The sequence below is a fragment of the Fragaria vesca genome, linkage group LG3 (genome assembly GCF_000184155.1).
Source record: "Fragaria vesca subsp. vesca linkage group LG3, FraVesHawaii_1.0, whole genome shotgun sequence".
Lineage (NCBI taxonomy): Eukaryota > Viridiplantae > Streptophyta > Magnoliopsida > Rosales > Rosaceae > Fragaria > Fragaria vesca.
The window spans coordinates 27,421,899-27,440,916 of NC_020493.1; the positions used below are offsets into that span (position 1 = coordinate 27,421,899).

General features: G+C 37.5%; 2 protein-coding genes across 2 annotated transcripts; both read left to right on the forward strand.

The window, feature by feature from the left end:
* The first annotated feature begins 243 nt into the window (after positions 1-243).
* On the forward strand, positions 244-6,436 carry LOC101296651 (outer envelope protein 80, chloroplastic-like). The gene is made up of 16 exons (XM_004296285.1): positions 244-795; positions 1,516-1,609; positions 1,765-1,847; positions 2,017-2,114; positions 2,234-2,303; positions 2,828-2,921; positions 3,032-3,113; positions 3,220-3,255; positions 3,979-4,132; positions 4,231-4,371; positions 4,543-4,613; positions 4,745-4,823; positions 4,902-5,017; positions 5,188-5,335; positions 5,494-5,563; positions 5,963-6,436. Exons 1-16 carry the CDS (start codon positions 244-246, stop codon positions 6,115-6,117), a joined length of 2,043 nt encoding a protein of 680 aa, XP_004296333.1. The 3' UTR covers positions 6,118-6,436.
* A 3,914-nt stretch (positions 6,437-10,350) lies between these two features.
* LOC101296078 (protein TRANSPARENT TESTA 1-like) lies at positions 10,351-12,775 on the forward strand. The gene is made up of 2 exons (XM_004295149.1): positions 10,351-11,089; positions 12,253-12,775. The coding sequence occupies exons 1-2, from the start codon at positions 10,499-10,501 to the stop codon at positions 12,691-12,693; spliced, it is 1,032 nt and encodes a 343-aa protein (XP_004295197.1). The 5' UTR covers positions 10,351-10,498; the 3' UTR covers positions 12,694-12,775.
* The last annotated feature ends 6,243 nt before the right edge of the window (positions 12,776-19,018 follow it).

Here is a 19,018-nt window from a genome sequence, read left to right on the forward strand (position 1 = left end):
GGTCATTGTAAAACGCATAGAATCTGCCTTCATTGAAAAACCTATAGTTATCGGGTGCAAGTGATAACAAAGCCCAAATCACAAAAGAAACAATAGGCCCAAACCCACGACCCGGCTCCGGACCCATCCCTCGACTCTCCGTCCTCTCCTCCTCTTCCTTCGATTCTATGCTGAAGTAACTAAGCTCTCTCTACTCTCTAGGGTTTATCTTCCTCCTTAAACCCTCCCAATTTCCCAAACACAATGCCCCAAAACGACGACGTACGCTTCATCTCGTTCCCTTCTCTCAAACTCCCCCACCCTCCTCCTCCTCCGCCGCCGCCGCGATTCGACCTCAGCTCTCTCTTCGCCCGCAACTCGCTGAGTCAACTCATCGACTCGATCAAGTCCCGTTCAAAACAACCGCGATCTCCGATCCTCTGCTCGGCCTCGCTCTCCCTACCTCGCCCCCGCCGCTCCGCCGACGACGACCGGAGCTGGCTAGTCAGGAAGTCGCCGCTACTATGCTCGGCCTCGCTGTCGCTGAGCCGGTCCGACGAGTCGACTCGGTCGGGATCGTCGGAGGAGAGGGTTCTGATAAGCGAGGTGCTGATAAGGAACAAGGACGGCGAGGAGTTGGAGAGGAAGGACCTGGAGTTGGAGGCCTTGGGAGCATTGAAGGCGTGCCGAGCCAACTCGGCGCTGACTGTGAGGGAGGTGCAGGAAGACGTGCATAGGATCATTGATAGTGGATACTTCTGTCAGTGTATGCCTGTGGCTATTGATACGAGGGATGGTATCAGATTGATCTTTCAGGTAGTTGCATTGTGCATTGATGTCGAAATCGAATTCAAGAAAATAATAGTGATTGTTGTTCATATTAGTATTTTTATGTGAGGTTAGTATAGGTGTAATGTGCATATAGGTTGTTGTTGAAATTGAATCCACAATCCAGTAGTTTGTTTTTCGGTTTTTGTTGGTTAAAGTGGAAGGAGAGATCATAAAGAAAGTGAAAGCAGTGACTTTTAGACCGAGATTTAGTTTATTGTTAATAATGAATTTGAGTACAATTGTGCATTTGGGTGAAGTTTGCCTAGCTTTATTGTAGCTATGCTAGTAAATGCTAGTAATCAAGTTTCAAAGTAGGGAAAGAGCTTAAAGGAAGTGAAAGAATGGTTTTGTGAACCAAGCATTGGTTTTAATTGCTCAAATAATGGTGCATTTGGGTGAGGTTAGGCATAGCTATCTTGAGGCCATATGCTAAGAATTGAGGATTGTAGAAGATTATTGTAGAAGATTGTGGTGGCATATGTGCTAACATTGCTTGCTCTTAACTTACCATTATTCCGTGTCTTTAAATCTGAAATGAGAGATTTAGCTAGAAGAAAAGGTGAAAATAAGTGTGAGCAAACCTTAACATATTTTGTCATTGTTTCATTGCTGATGCGAACTCATCCCATAGTCATGTATGTTCTTATCCAATTGCAAATGAAACTATGAGGATAATAAGTGCTCTTTTTCTTTTAATGCTGCAAGGTTAAACCAAACCAGGAATTCCAAGGGCTAGTATGCGAAGGGGCAAATGTTCTTCCTGCCAAGTTTCTTAAGGATGCATTTTATGATGGATATGGTAGGTTTTTCTTTGATGTCTTATTACCTATCCACAGCTGCATGTACAGGAGTTTAGAGCGTGAAAGTTCTTTTTTTTTTTTTTTCTTCTAGTGTCACTTTTCAAAATGTGAGGAGGCCTATATTTATTTTAGATTTTGGTATCAAGTTGTGCAGGAAAAGTTATTAATCTTAAGCGTTTGAATGAAGTAATCACTTCCATCAATGATTGGTACATGGATCGGGGACTTTTTGCCATGGTATGTTTCTTATCTCTATAATATTTGACTTTTATTCTTAACATTTAGACAGAAGAAGTTAATGTTTTTAGTGTTGTAGACTGTCGAATTACTCCTCAGACTCGAACACTTTCTTTGTTATCAATGATTTACATAATAATAGAGATTTTTTTTCTCAACTACTTTATAGGTTTCAGCTGTTGAGGTTCTATCAGGAGGTATTCTTAAGTTACAAGTTTCAGAAACTGAAGTCAATAACATCGCCATAAGATTCCTTGACAGGAAGACGTAAGATTCTGCTTACTTGAGTTCAGAGTTACAGATGTTGCATCATTAGATATACTCAAATTTAAAAGAATAGGTGCAATGACAAGATTTCTTGACTAATGCTTCATGGCTCTTCCTAGGGGTGAGCCTACTATAGGGAAGACAAAGCCAGAAACGATACTTCGCCAACTCACAACTAAAAAAGGACAGGTACTTTACTGGAACTTCCTTTACTAGAACTTCCTTTCTTTTTTGTATCTTGAACGATAATTTTCAGTAGTAACATTGGTCTTGCTTTAAGGCATTGCCCTGATTGTCTAGTTATGCTAGTATTTTTGAAAATCTTCTTGCTTTTCATTAATTTTTTTTTTCTATATGAGGGAAGAAGTTTGATCTTTATTAATTTTATTCTTGGCAAGTAAAAGTAGTAAATGGGGTGAAATATTGGTATGGAGAACATGGTAGATAGAAAATGACAGTTAATTACTATAGTTTGCTTGTTTTTAAGCCTTTAACTAGAGTTTGTAGTGTAAAAAGGGATTGGTTGACCTCTTTTACACTTGTGACTAAGGAAAGCTCCACTCTATAGATTTAAAATCAGTGGGTGATACATTTTCATTTTCTGGGTTGGCAACTTGAGTCTAGTGATTTTCTCTTTTAGTCATAAAGGATTTGTGCATAGATGGTAATCTAGTGTTAACATGTCCACTTTTAAAGGGTTGCAATCAATGTAGGTCTACAGTATGCTTCAAGGAAAGAGAGATGTGGAAACAGTATTGACTATGGGGCTTATGGAAGATGTTAGCATTATCCCCCAACCAGCAGGTGGTATATAGCTATAAGTAATTCAGTTGAGATAAAAAAAAAAAAATTTTACTTGTTAATGTTTGCTCATGGATATGATTGAATTTGTTTTCTAAAATTATGCAACACTGTAGAAAGTGGTAAGGTTGATATTGTAATGAACGTTGTTGAGCGGCCAAGTGGAGGTTTTTCTGCTGGTGGTGGTATATCAAGTGGGTAAGTCAAATGAGTGTAGCACACAGATTTTTATTTTTATGCCAAAATGGAGTTTAAAGTTTAGCCATGTGGTATTGAATGCTAACTATTAATCTTTTCTTTTTAGAATAACAAGCGGCCCTTTGTCAGGACTCATTGGAAGGTAATGATAGTGTTTCATGCTTTTATTAATTTTTTTTGTCGCCAAGCTTTTCCTGTTTCATCTTGATTCATTAGATACAGTTAGATGAGTTCTTCGGAATGTTTGTGTTTTGGTGGAAGACTCTAGGTTGGTTAAACTCCCCATGACTTGCAATACAAAAGGCTACTTCTTTATTTTAAACTGAAATATGCTTTTTTATGTTCACATCATTTGCTTCAGTCTTGAATCCTCTTGTTGAAAAAAGTAAACTAAAGGCAAGGGCATGGTGTCTGAAACTTCAAATGGTAGAGCATACCTCATAGGTGACTTTTTGAATGATACCTTTACAAGTGAACCCACCTGTACTAGATTCTTGGACATGAGAGCTGCCTAATGTTGGTTAGGATATGTAACCCTTTTGAAGTCAGTAGTAAGTAAAGATCAGCATACTTTGGATTGTTAAATGAAAATAGCAGATGACTAGGGTGTCAACTGCACCAACTGTTTTGCTGACAGTTATGCTGCTACACTTGTAACATTTGTATTACTTGTATTTAAAAAAAGTTTAATGTGAGCCTTTTTAGGTATGTGCACATATACATACAATATACAAGTGTGCTTACATTCAAATTGTGTTGAGAATGGTTTGTTAACTTGTGTGTGCATGTCATAATGAGTTGCCCCAAGCTCTTAAGGATCCACTGTCACACACTGGTCTCAATGTAATCTTTGTTTGCATTGCAGCTTTGCCTATTCTCATAGGAATCTCTTTGGAAGAAACCAAAAGCTGCACGTTTCTTTAGAGAGGGGCCAGATAGACTCTTTATTTCGTATAAACTACTCAGACCCATGGATTTCAGGGGACGATATGAGGACGTCCCGGACAATAATGGTTCAGGTAGATTTAATGTTTTATGTTTCTAGTGCTACCTTTTCCAACTTTTCTACTATTCTAAATTTCTTGCTGAAATGTTTGATCAATTCTTCTTCCAATAGAATTCAAGGACCCCTGGCACACTTATCCATGGTAACCAACTTGATGGTAGCAACTTGACCATTGGTCGCATCTCAGCTGGTATTGATTTCAGCCGACCAATTAGGCCAAAATGGAGTGGCACGGCTGGGCTTACGTATCAGGTACTGATGCTTTTATGTGGTTTCTTTTTCTGGCTTGTATGAGTGTTAATACTGAACTACTTGTGGGGTAGCTTGTGAGGTTTGTATAATATGATAAGCTCTATGTTGACTTCATTAATTTATTGAAACGCATTTACACTATTAAATACATTCTATGGATAATTGTTGCAGCATGCTGGTGCTCGTGATGAAGAAGGAAGTCCTATTATCAAGGATTTCTTTAGCAGTCCCCTAACTGCAAGGTACTCCAGTCTAATATCAAATTATGCCCAACTTTCAGCAGTTTAGTTATCATGTCTTGCTTAAGTTTTCTTATGATAAATGCTTGTAAGTTTCTTATTTTCTCTCACCATTGTTTTCTGTTGTTTTGCAGTGGTAATAGCTATGATGAGATGCTGCTGGCAAAACTTGAGACTGTCTACACAGGTTCTGGTGACCGTGGGTCTTCAATGGTTAGTCTTCCGTTGTGTTTCTATAGTTATACCTCTCTCACTGTATAATTTGATTCCTAACTTTTTTGTCTTGTGCAGTTGAAATTCAACATGGAACAAGGACTTCCGGTTTTGCCTGATTGGTTGTTTTTCAACAGAACGAACGCTCGTGCCAGGAAAGATCTAGAAATCGGCCTTGCTCACCTTCTTTTTAGGTATGGCAGCTGAAAAAGATACAGTAAAATCGTAAAATTTTGTAACATGGTGCTATCTATTCCCCCTAATCTTTGCTCAAATCCCCCAAAATCGATTTACTTTTCTCATCTTTCAAAGTAAGTAATTGATCCTCTTGTTGTGGTTTTTTTAATCCTCTTTGCATTACTAGCGTATCTGGTGGCCATGTGATTGGTAACTTCCCACCACATGAAGCATTTGTCATTGGAGGAACAAATAGCGTAAGAGGTTATGAAGAAGGTGCTGTGGGTTCTGGTAGATCTTATGCAGTTGGCTCTGGAGAAATTTCTTTTCCCCTGGTATGTGGTGACAATGTTAATATCCCCCCTTTGCTATTTATTAGCATGCTTTCGTAAGATTCAATGCTCTGTATTAATGAACAAATTCTTCCTCATCTCTTTTCTACAATATTGACTTGTATACATTGATCGATCAATATGTCCCACTATTGTCACAGGTGGGGCCAGTTGGGGGAGTTATTTTTGCTGACTATGGCACGGATCTTGGATCAGGTCCAACTGTTCCTGGTAGGTCTCTCTAAAGTTTGATTTGCTCTTCATTTTTTCTTTTCAATTCTCTTATTTTTTCTCCGTCCTTTTTGGGTGGGGTGTCATGGTCTCATGACGTTGCAAAAGGTGCCGTTGCAACAGTATTCTCTTTTCCAAGGCTTTAACATGTTAAACTTTTGCCAATTTTCTTCATTTGCTTAGAAAGCTCAATGTCAGACAGTCATGACTAAGAGTGAAGGTTTGGCATTTGATATAATGCTTTGAGGATATGTTGGGCATTGGTTGTCCAAAACCATTTCCTTTTATTTTTGAGTCTGACAAAATTCTTGGAATTGTAAAGAACTAGTATTCAAAAATTCTCTAAATATTTGACTTTTTAGCCTTTGAGTTTTAATTTTGAATGCTATATTGATGTAGGTGATCCTGCCGGAGCTAGGCTTAAGCCTGGAAGCGGGTATGGCTATGGGTTGGGAATCAGATTGGACTCGCCTTTGGGACCACTTCGTCTTGAATATGCATTTAACGACAAGGGTACACCGAGATTTCACTTTGGGGTCGGCCACCGGAACTAGAGATCATTGTATTTTGATTCTTTCATTTATTTTTGTTCATGTTGTACATGGCTTGCGATTGATAGGAAAGGCTTTTCCCCCTCTCAAACTGTTCATTCATCAGTCTGCCTTCATCTTCTCATCTTATGAATTGATAGAATTAGTCACTAACCTGCATATTCTTTGCGAATTACCTGGCTCAGTCTCGAGTCAATTGTAAATTATTTCTACGTCTGTTTTTCGTTCTTTCTCGGACAGTATGATCGGTATTGAAATGTAATAGAGAAATGCCAGTTTTCAGTTACTGGTGATACTTTACAAATTTGGTACTGTTGCAGCATCTAGTTTCCATTGGCATGGTTTACAGGTTTAGAACGAGGAAAACCGCACCATCGAATGGAGATGAATCACTTTGCTGATATCCTGGTGGACTCATGTTGGCTCTAAATATCGTACCATTCGTTATCGTACGTAGTTTTCTTACTTTCGATTTTGTTCATGGACATCGGAGACTTCTCCTTCTGCCGTGCTCCAAATATCCCCTGCCACTTTGCCTGGGGGCACATTCTTCCTATTCATGATGAGCATCCCCGTCAACACATGTTTCAGAAAAATCTATATAAAGGAATGGATTTTTGACGCTCGAAAAGAGAAGTGGAAGGAGGGATCTAAACACATCCCTCGGCTCTATAAAAGCTTCTTGATTGGCATGAGCTATACCAAACACAAGACCTTGTTGCTTATGAGTTGGATATCAATGGGTTACCCGATTGCTCAAGGAATCCACTCCAGTCAAAGACACTATTCTGAATAAGCTATGGCTTTATCTCCAATTTCGGTGATGATGGTAGCACTATGTTGTTCATGTATTTCCAAAAACCCTAAGACCCCATATACCTTTGTTTCAACGAGTACAAGTTGGATTCTTCCTTTAGCTTGCGTTATCAAAGCAATCAAACTGAGAGATCTTTCTTCTTCGGCCTCATTAACCCATGTGACTTGTGCTTCTAGCGATGATAATCTTCCTGCTTTCATGAGCTGCGCTGCCTTCGGATCCAACATTCTATCCATGCAGAGACATTTACGTGTTTGAGACTGATCCAAACTCAAACAATAGGGCAAGACAAGTTGAGGGATTTTCCACACCCAAAGCAAACACCAATGCTAGTGGAGTTTGACGGCAAGCTCTACTCACTCAGCCGTGCCACAGTAGATAATTCACTGAGCTTCCCTTTCGGGGTATTATTCGACCCGAAAGAGGGAAACTGGTCTTCTCTGCTGGAGCCACCATCTCCACTCGTCAGAACTTTTCTGGACGGTCATGGCGGCGAGTCATTCCTGTTTAGCTTTGTTGCCGAGCTGCACTAAAAGATTGTTCGAGTACAATACCAGAAGATCCTCCAGAATACGAAGCTAACACCATTACACCAGTAGTGCAAATATGCTCAGTGCTTTTTTGCTGAGAATTACCTCTGCGTCAGGATTTTTGGTCTTTGTTTTTTTATGTGAACACACATCACACATGCATCTCCTACTTCCATGCGTTATAGTCAGATTATCTGACCCAGATAGTTAATATATGAACTAAAACTATGAGCAATCAATTGACAAGACAGGAACTATTTCAGAAGCTCTCGCGCCAGTTAGCAACCTTGGATTGCCTGACCTTCCAAGGCCACCCACTTCAAAATTCGATCTAGCTAAGACCACCAAGCAGCTGAGCAGGATTTCCAATTGGCCAAAAACTCCAGCTACCCAATACACGAGCTCGATCGACCTCCACCATAACTAGCCAAACCACACAAAACAGTATGACCACCAAGCCTTATTAATACCTAAGAGCCTTGCTGGTCTGATATTCTTTGTAGCAAATATGTAAATTGTGTTTGTGACTTGTGGTAGTAGTTGTACTACATGCTTGTATGCTACACATTAGCCTCTATGAACATGTTTGAATTCAATCTATACTCTAACAGGAGTATCAATGGCATGATTCATATTTCAAACGTATGGCCTCATGCCCTCATATAATGAAATGTTCCATCATCATCGAAATGAGGAAACAAATTGTCGAATGAACCATTTTCAGTTTCCAGGGCATAGTCTTTTCTACCAATAACATTGTCTACAAAAAGTTTTGAATCACCTTATTCAATCTGTTTACATTTCTCAAAGCAATCCATCAATTTTTTCAACAACAATTTTCGGAAGTTACACAATAGCTAGCTAGCTTGAACACATTCATAGAGTAGATAGATACCCAACGAGCTCGATTCCAAGCAATGAACAAGATGATTCCAAGCAATGAACAAGATGCTTCACAAACAAAAGATACATGTAGTTGTATGTAGAAACTAGAAACTAAGTTCTTCGTATACTGTGATTGATGCTCAAGTTTGTTTCATAAACAGGTACTTTCGTATGTATGTTTATATAGCTAGCTGGTATTTGTTTTCTTTTGAGTTCTGACCTCAATTGCTTAAGGATATATATGGTACGCATGTGAATCAGATCACTCAAATTGTTTCCCAGGTCCTGTTATATATATCCCATATATATAAGCAAGCCCCGTGTTAATGCTTGCACTTGAAAACAGATATCAGTCAATTTCCTCCACCCACATTTGGAACATGATTGATCCATTTTCTGCCCTGTTATGGCCTATCTATATCTATAAGAAAAAAAAATAGGGGCCAAGTAAAATGTGATTTTAATGAACAAACTTATTGATTGCTACAAATAATTAACAAGGATATTTTTAACATTTTGTCATGGTATAGCGTTAGAAGAATAAAACATCTCTTACAGCTCATGTAAAACTAGGATTATATCTATTTTAGAGGAAAAACACCATTTTTTGGCTCTAACAGCTTATGTAAAACATATTCTATAATACAAAAAGTGGGAAGAGAAAAAAACATATCCTCTATATTTATAGAATTTTCAAAATTTGTATATTTTATGGAGAAATCTCTAAAATTTATTGTTTGCCTTTTAGAATTCAGTCTTTCTTTTAAAAAGAGAAGAAATAATGTCATTATATCTTTAGAGTGGAAGATTGAGAAATTAAAACATGTGACATGTGATTTTGATTTGAATAAATTTATAGATTTATTAAATTATACACAAAAGCATTTAATTTTGTAGAGTAGAATAAAAGAGCTGTTGGAGTTGAGTCCTTTTTTTATAGAGATTTTGAGATTTCCTCTTCTATAATAGAGAAATTATACAAGAACAGTTGGCATGGAGATACTCTTAGATGATGATTAATTTGTTCATACTTCATATATTCATCAGTGAAAACATATATTTGTCTGAAGTTGCCGATTCGCACATTGCATGAGTACATGGTAATCTCAAACTAATTAGACGATATTGATGGATGCTCATGGTTAATTCAAGAAAAAGTTAATAATGACACATTGACATATATATATATATATATATATATATATGAGAATTGGAAGTAAGTTAAACTAAACCTTTAGATATGATGTTATAACACTTCTTGTGGAATCGCCAAACGAGAGAGAGAGAGAGAGAGAGAGAGAGAGAGAGTACGTTGTTGTGGAATTGTGCATGTAAAAAGCATGGAAGAGGCAAACAGCGATGAGGTTTACCCCAAGGGAGGCACAGCCGACCGTGGCGCTTCCACCAAAGCAAATGCTGGCTTGTTTGGATCTAAAATTACCCTCAAGTCTAAACCTCTTTGTTTTCCAAAGCTTACCGCACAGTAAAATATTATTACAACTTCAAGGAAAAACTTAACATGAAAGATAGTGATTCTACAATGTACAAACGTCTCCATCTGAATGGGATTATGGGGGACAACCTCCAAATCTTAATTGCTAGCTTTGTCTTTGTTGCCTTCTTATCCTCTCACATTAAGCCATTAAGGTCCCAGTTTAGGGTTAGTAAGGTAACTTCGGTTTCCATCTTCTCCATTTCTGCAGTGTGTACAAGTCTACTGTATACCGTTTTGTACACAGTGCTGAACAAGTTACTTGTCCTTTCAAGTCCCAAGGTTTTGTTATCATCTTTCTCTCTCATCCTTAGCTTTTGCGCATTTTTTTGTCACCGTTTAGTCACACCTCACAAGTGATTTCTTGTCTCAGTTCCTTTTTACTCTGTTGATCAGTTTGCTTTCATCAACCAGCCTTGATTTTTTGACCTTTCTTTAACCTAGCTATTCTCACCCTTTAATTATTTCTCTCTTCTTTTACTCCTGCTTGGTGATTTTGTTCAGTCGGTCTCTTCTTCACTCTCCACCTTTGTTATTACCTTTTGGTCCTCTCTCTCTTGTCTCTCCCACACCACCGTCTGTAGTGTGTGTCTATAAAGTGCTGTATACAATAACCCAGAAAAGAAAACTCAATCTATACTCTCTTCTATCTCCAAGATCATGACAGATCCTTACTACCCGTCCAATTACTTCAATGGTTGGTTCAATCTCAACTTCTCTCCACCCGCACCTTCCCTTGCCTATACTCTTCATCATCATCAAGCTCCTTTCTCAAATTATAACATGATCAATAACAACAGCCATAGCTTTTTCAGTACCCATCCCCAGTCTTCATCATCAGTTTCATCATCACCTCCCTCTCCTCCTTTGAAAGAAGCCCTTCCTCTACTCAGCCAAAGCCCTACTAGAGATCATCCAGATGAAATATTAGCTGAGGATCATGATCACCATGCTGATGATAATGATGAAGATGAAGATAATGAGGAAACTGTTACTGTGGCTTTGCATTTAGGGCTTCCAAACCCTAGCTCTGCTGCTGATTTAATCTCAAGGCTCTCCTCCTCAGAGATCTCATCTGCAGATAGAGAAGATGCAGCTGCTACTCCTAATGCTTCTTCACTTGGGTATGTCTCAAACAGACTCAACAAGGGCCAGTATTGGATCCCAACTCCTTCTCAAATTTTAATTGGTCCAACTCAATTTTCTTGCCCCCTTTGCTTCAAGACCTTCAACAGATACAATAACATGCAGGTATATTAATATTTTCATTAATCATTTCTGCCTTTCATGTCTATGTGAACCACATATGATTAAGTAATTTCTTAGCTGCAGAAGGAAAAAAAGTTGGAAAAATAAAGCTTTACTTTCTGTTTTTGATCGTATTCTTTCTTTTTGATTTTGCTGAGAAAGAGAAAATCCATTCCTATCTTGCTAGATATCATCATAATTTGTTTTGTACACTCCTTTTCTAGCTTGATTTTAGTCTTTAACTTTTTATTCTACATGGGTCCTTAGGGTTTTCCCTTTTCTTCTTTGCTACTTTAAATCATGTTTTTCTTTTCTTTTGTGTAATTTCCAGTTTCATACTTTATGATGCTATCAGCACCACTAGTACTCTTTTCTTCTCTGTTCTCTCTTTTGTATGCAGATTTATGGGTTTGGGGATTGAAAAATACGAACCAAAGTATATAATAAATCTGCTACCTGCTGTTATCCCAGTCTGAGAATAGATCACTAGCAGCAACCCTCTTTATGAGATTGAACAACACAGAAATTGTGCTTTTTGCACCTAGAAGTCTGTACACTATGTGATATTAATTGGCAGGGATTGTGATGAGATGTTCATATCCCGAGAACACAAAGCAAACAAATGTTGTTACTATGAACAGTAACCATTCAAACTTTGAAAGTAAAATCACCTACTACTCATACTATTTTGAAAATTTTCACCTAATTATATTTACAATGCCTCATACAGATTCACCATGAGCTAGATTTGTACCAGTTTTGGAATCAAACCCAAAGAAGAATGACAAAAATTTCAAACTCCAATTTTCTAAGCCATATTTGCTTTATCTTTTCTTCATGTTCAAACTCTTGGCTATTCAAAGAAGTCTTAAAAGAATAAAACATTCAAAGACCTTCACAAGATCCAGCTTTTGTTCGATAAATCTTCCTTTAAATTTCCTTCACTAAAGACTTTTTAATGTTTCTTTGCATATATAACACCAATATGTGAAATTCCGGACTGTTCTAAGTCACTCATTGCTACTGGTTATGCATTTATTTGAATATGAACATATATAAACAATTCTGATCGAACATGCTAGCTAGTTAATCAGTTGTTAATTAAAACCTCTGTTCTTATAAACGTGATTATGTACTGTTTATCTATGATGTGGTTATGTATGCAGATGCATATGTGGGGGCATGGATCTCAATACAGAAAAGGACCAGAGTCTCTAAGGGGAACCCAACCGACAGCCATGCTTAGACTCCCTTGCTATTGCTGTGCACCAGGTTGCAGGAACAACATTGACCATCCTAGGTCAAAGCCTCTCAAAGACTTCAGAACCCTCCAAACCCATTACAAGAGAAAACATGGGATCAAGCCTTTCATGTGTAGGAAATGTGGCAAAGCGTTTGCAGTGAGAGGTGACTGGAGAACCCATGAGAAGAACTGCGGCAAGCTTTGGTACTGCACTTGTGGCTCGGATTTCAAGCACAAGAGGTCTCTCAAGGATCATATCAAGGCTTTTGGACAAGGACATGCAGCTTATGGCATTGATTGTTTTGAAGAAGAAGAAGATGATGATGCGGCCTCTGAAATTGAAGAAAATGACTCTTGCCATTGAGTTATGATCACCTAATTGCAAGCCTGATTGTAATGTGGGTTTTGCTGTTTATGGCTGGGGCTTAGTTTACATAATCTAGCCATGTTCTTTTCTTGTTCCTACCTATTTCTTTCTTAAACAATTTCCTTTGCCTTGGTAATGTGATGTAACGGCTCGTAATACACCAATGTAATGTCTCCCTTAGTTTCTGTATCGTAAACACTACAAGAATACCTTGATCAGCTTACATTTCAGTTTCTCTTACTAACCCTTCGAGAAAAGATCGAGGGATTGATCTAGAACGTTGAGAACATGATCTCAACGTACTAAAGCAGATCAGAAGAAGTGATTTCCCATTCATGTTTCATGCAATGCCATCAAAGTTTTTGTTATATTTATATCATTAGACTCCTTACTCCAAGTCTCTAACAATTCCCCTCAAGAACATCCATCTTTATGTAAAGAGGCAACGAAAAAGATGAAGTTACTTGGATACTTGGTTTGTTAGGGAGACATATGCATGTAATATCGGGTAGCTTAATTTAGTTTTGAGTTCATACGATCTGATGCGAATTATTGGGGTTGGTACATATATACATTGATGATAAGGTTTCAATTATTAGGGTTTCAATACATCAACCGAAAAAGAAAATTAGGGTTTCAATACATTAACCAGAAGAGAAATTAGGGTTTCAATATATTATATTGATTGTAGAGAGTACTAGTACTAAAGAGGTCGGAAGGGATATAATTGATCTTGATGGCAGCTTTATAAGAGAGACAGAGGGAGAGGGAAAACATGTGTGGAGTAGTCAAAGAGCAGAAGAAAAGCGAGAAAAGAGCTTCGCTGCTATTGATATGTCATTTCAAACTGTAAGTGTGGTACTGTATTGGTGGGATCGATTGGTCTCTCGGGTTTTATTATTTCGATCTGGTGCCATGTCCTAGCTCCTTGGTTCTCTTTGTCTTCTCGGTCTCTGGCACTTTGTGATGAGATCGATGAGGTAAGAATTGGCAGAATTTGACAGTTTCGTTGTACGTGATCTTCCATAGACTTAACAGATCGATCGTAGCTACTCACCCAGTTACCTGGCAGGTAAAAAGTGAATTAATACAAAACCACCGTAATTAATAAACTCCCCAGCTCTCTCTGTCTCTCTCCCTTTCTCTGTGATAATATTCTTTTCTTGTTCTCTCATCTTTGTTATATCCAGTGTTATGTTATGTCACAGCACCAATCACCACCATTTCGCCTGCAGCAGTAAAAGCATCGAGAGGCATGCATGATAGATCGATTCACTGTCTCCTTCTCTCTGCTCTCTTCACCTAATTAGGGCACCGGCCACCGCGTACCTCACTCATCTTGATCTTACGTTACCAAACTCTGTAACTATTGATGTATTGTGCTGTAAAATCAGTTCCACTTATTGATGGTGACTAGAGTACTCATGATCATGATGAATCTGCATATATCTAGTGCCCATTCAACACACTTCCATTAAGCTGGGCACAAAAAATAAAACCCCAAGTACTACTATGGCCCGGACACAAAAATTCTCAGTGAAATTAAGCACATTTGATGCTTATAATAACTTTGTAAAACCAGACTATCTCTAAACTTTATTACATATTATTACACACTTGGCATGCGAAGCACGAAGGGAACATCTTTGTCTCCCTAATGTTGTGTTAGGTCTCTCTCAATATAAACGACCAAAATAATGTGTCCCCAACAAGAGATCAAATGCATTGGGAATATTCAACCAAGTAGCTCGGATCGTATCAAAAGAAAAACCAATTAAGTAGTGCCAATATGTATACACGGTTAGGGCTAACCTGGTGGCTTGGCAGAACCACAACCTTTTGTTTTTTATGGGCCAAATGTCGGTGATAGTGGTCTTAAGTAGCTAACGATTTGTTATAAAAACAAAGAAATATGTATTTTAAATATTTCAGTCCACACTCATGATTTTATCTTCTAACAAGTTAAAAATTTGTCTTTGAGTAATGTTTTGTCTCTTTATAAAAGTTTTAGCCAAAAAAGTAAAGGAGGATTGAAGATTGTAAACTTAGAAGTGCAAATTTCAAACAAACTTGAAAAAAAACTAGTGTAACTGTCATCAAGTCTTCATTAATGTAACTCTTGAACACATACATAAGGGAACAAAATATGGAGCCCAAACCGCTGATTACAATAAACATATAGAAAAAGTACATCATGATATAATATCAAAGAATATTTACAAATTAAATACACGCATTCTAACAATACATTTAAAGGAAAAATAGTTTTGGATTTCTTTAGGGCTTTGTTAAGCTCGTGCTCATTTTGCTAATGATGAGAAAATTGGGACCCTTAAAATTGTTTGACGAAGCCACAATCTTGTGTTGTTTCCATATATAATCTAACATTATCTTTGCCCTTGTGAGTAAAATCTAGATCAAATTGCCAAGGTCTTCTTAACAACATATGACAAGCATCCATGTCAATAATATCACACATCAACTCATCACGGTAGTGCTCACCAATAGAAATAAAAATCATGCATGATGTTGTAGCCCTTGTTTGAGAACCCCTCTTCACCCAGCCTAGTTTGTAAGGACTAGGATGATGCTTCGTAGGTAGTTGCATAAACTCTCCCAGTTTATGTGACACAAAATTCTCACATCTTTCGACTTTCGTTATCTATGTATAATCACTTCACATGGCTTGCTATTCATTGAACATGAAGAACGAAATATGTTGTGGCGTTGTCTTGGCACCAACATCACTCTCTGCAACACCAAAGTAACATTTTCCAGCACATTTTCTATAGTGAACACTGTGAACTCAACCCCGCAATAGTCATCATCTTCTATATTTTACTCCTTATCGTCCTCTTCTTCGTTCTCCACTAAGTTCACTTTCTTCCGTTCTGGACAAACATCGGAACAATGGTCAGGTTTCTTGCAGCGATGACATATATGTACAATATGTTTAGCATACGGCTCGAACTTCTGGTTTTGATTAGGGTTCCCTACATTTTCAAGAGTCTTGCTACTTTCTCTACTTTTGAAAAGAATAACAATCCAATCCGGTTCAAGAGTGTGTCTTCCACTATCGACATTGTAAGAATAGAAAGGTTTCTTCACCTTCTCCATCATCTATGCCCTTAACGCCAAATTGCGAGCTTCAGGAACACTCCACACAGTCTGCAACCCGATTTAATCTTGAATTGAAGGCATTGATCCACTAACTAATCTTCCCACCTTCTGCGATTTTGTCACGTGCTCCACGTTGATTATGTTCCGCCAACCTTAGAAATTCATGTGTAATCGTCCACCATTCTAATGCCTTGTACTCAATCTATATACATGTGAGATAGTAGTTGTTCATAATCTACAAGGAGAAACCAAGTCATCTCTCAAAAGCTAATTCATTCTCCGTCATGCATGAACTAGTTTCCTTTTTGGTCGGTGAACCGCGGCGTGGTTGGTTAAGGTGATTAACTAACAACTTTGACGTCATGAGTTCAAACCTCATTGACATATTTACGGTGTGCGAGTTATTTAATAAAAAGTGAAAAAAAAAAAAAAAACTGGTTTCTTTTTCTACGTACGTTGATCACACTACTTTGCTGTAATTGATCCCATCAAACAACGTAACAACTCTACTCTGAAAGCGACCATCTTCACCCTTTTCACTTCTTATATCATCTTGACTCTTAAAGCGACCATCGTTACTCTCTTCACTCCTGCTAGCCAATCAAGAAAATCTTCATTCTTCAGATGCTTGAAAAGGTTGGAATTTCGACCTTTATCTTGTAATCAGTCTGATTGATCTAATAATCACTACCAGCAACCGACAAATCTTCTTCTAAATCAAAATCATCAACCTTCACATGCGGTTGTCCTCTGTGATTTTGATTATTGTTGGTGTGTTATTAACTTATTATTGTACGTTGTTGTTTTGGTCAAGCAACAAATCTCGAATTTGTCTATGTTCCGCATCGTAGTTATACGCTCATTTTGAGCATTAAACTCTTCTGGCCAACCTTCCATTATTTCATGAGACGGTCCATCTGCTGATTTTCAGTTCTTGTCACCATATGTTCTAGCTACATCACATGGCCTCTGGGCTGTTTGCTAGCAGTTTGGCACGCCCCGTAATCTACATCAAGAATGACGTTTGTTCCCTACGTACTCTCCTGGCTATCACGGCCGAGACGAGATTTTAGAAAAAAATGTCGCTTCTATAAATGTGAGCGGTTGTTCGAAGTAAATTTAACTAGTTGCTGTAAACTAATTACTAATTGGAATGTTGGTTCATTCTCCAGACGGAACATGGGAAGCATAAAAGCCCTAAACGCATTATCTACTGTTCACAACAGCAAAGGTGTTGCAACTTTACTACTTTCATAATTTTTATGACAGTTGCAATAGTGTGGAGGATACCAAATCAGCACTGGAGTGCTCTAGAGGCTATGGACTGTTAGCTGAGCTCAATGACAGCGGACCAGAGACTTTACGATTTGATCAGGAATATAAGAACGAAAGAACCTTTGTACATAAAAACATACAAAAGCTCGAGCACCTGTAATCCCACATGTATATATTGAAAACGTTAACCTAATTGTACTCTGCGTGGTGAGACTGAGATAATTGAAACTCACCAATTTGGTTCGGCTGCTATGATTTCTTTGTGTTTTGGACTTCCATTGTTGGTTGGTATCTAACTGTACGTGGCTGTGTCTTTAGTAGGGTTTTTGTTACTCCTAGTCTTTTAGGGTACAATTCCTTCATGAACTGTGTAAAACACTGAGCTGGGTGCCTGTGTTAATGGACACATTAGATATGTTTAGTCCATGTGCAATGTGTATTATCCCACTTTCTGTTCAATTTTTTACACATCCAAATCAAAAACTAGCTTTTCGAATTAGAAGGTAAAGAAAACTAGACAGCTTTAGTTCTAATCAATACGGTTTGGTTCTTAGGACTAATAAAGCTTAGCATACTCATATATCCAATAGCTTTTGTCAAAGACTTCATTTTATTGTTACCAGACATCACTTTAAGTCTTTTCTTCTCTTTTGCTAGCTTTGTGTTACTTTTATTAATCATGATCTCTCTTCTTCATCAATTAATTTCGCGAATCCAATTACAAATACTACAGATAATGACTAAACAGCTTTAATTCTATGCTCAAGTGCAGATTGGACTAGATTGTGCAGATGAATTTACTTTTATTTGTTTCATAATTAGACATATTTCCGAGAAATAATCACAATATATGATCAGAAGTACTGCAGATAATGACTAGACAGCTTTATCCTATGTTCAAGTGCAGATTGGACTAGATTTGTGTCAGATGAATTTACTTTTATTTGTTACGAAATTAGACATATGCATATTCCAAGTAAATAATACACAATGATTTCCTCCATGAAATGCGATGATGATCGATGAGACTGCACAGTGAAGAACACTGGCCATTTCTATTGACAACTCATTTCAGTTCAAAACCATGATGATGATGAGCCTCTGCATCGAATCAATCTCGTATATACAGATTCTCCTTGATAATTAAACGAATCACCACTAATTGTTCAACTCTTGTGCATTGCATGCCACAGCATCTTGCATACAGACCGAAGTCAGAGTTAATTTATGCTTTTAATTGTACTTGATATAACTTGTGAAGTGTGGCTTTATTTTATTTTACTTTTTTTTTTTCTAATTTCTTTTGTTTGCAAAATTGAATTTAGTTACAATGAAAATGTTTAGCAGATTAGTTAAAGACATGCTTGCTTTCGATCTGTATTAGACTAAAGTACATTGAGGGAGTCGGATTAGTTGAAAAGATATACTCCAACTATTGGTTCTGGACTTGTGGTGCATGAGTGAACGATGTACATGTTGATTTCAATGATACTATGATATGTGAGTATCAGTGTATCACTCTTCTACCATGACTATCATTGCGGTCATGAAAAATTGGAAATGTTGTATTTTAATGTTGGATTAGGCTTAGTTTGGTACAGCTTCATTTTTAAAAAAATCAGCTTCTATCCGAACTTTTAGATTTTATAGTATTTGGTAAATGAAAGAAAAACAATTTTTTTTTCTTCAAAATTACAGGTCACCAGCTTTTAGAAGCAACCTGAATATTACTTTTAAAAGCAGTTGTCACTAAAAACACTATAAATTAATAAATTCTATATTGGCAACATTTTTTAAAACTAATATTTATCAAACATAAAACTGTTTTAATTCACAGATGATTATTTTCGCAGTACAGCAGCAGCAGCAGCAACAACATTTTTTTAAAAGTCACAGTAATACCAAACTAGCCCTAGCTAAATCAACC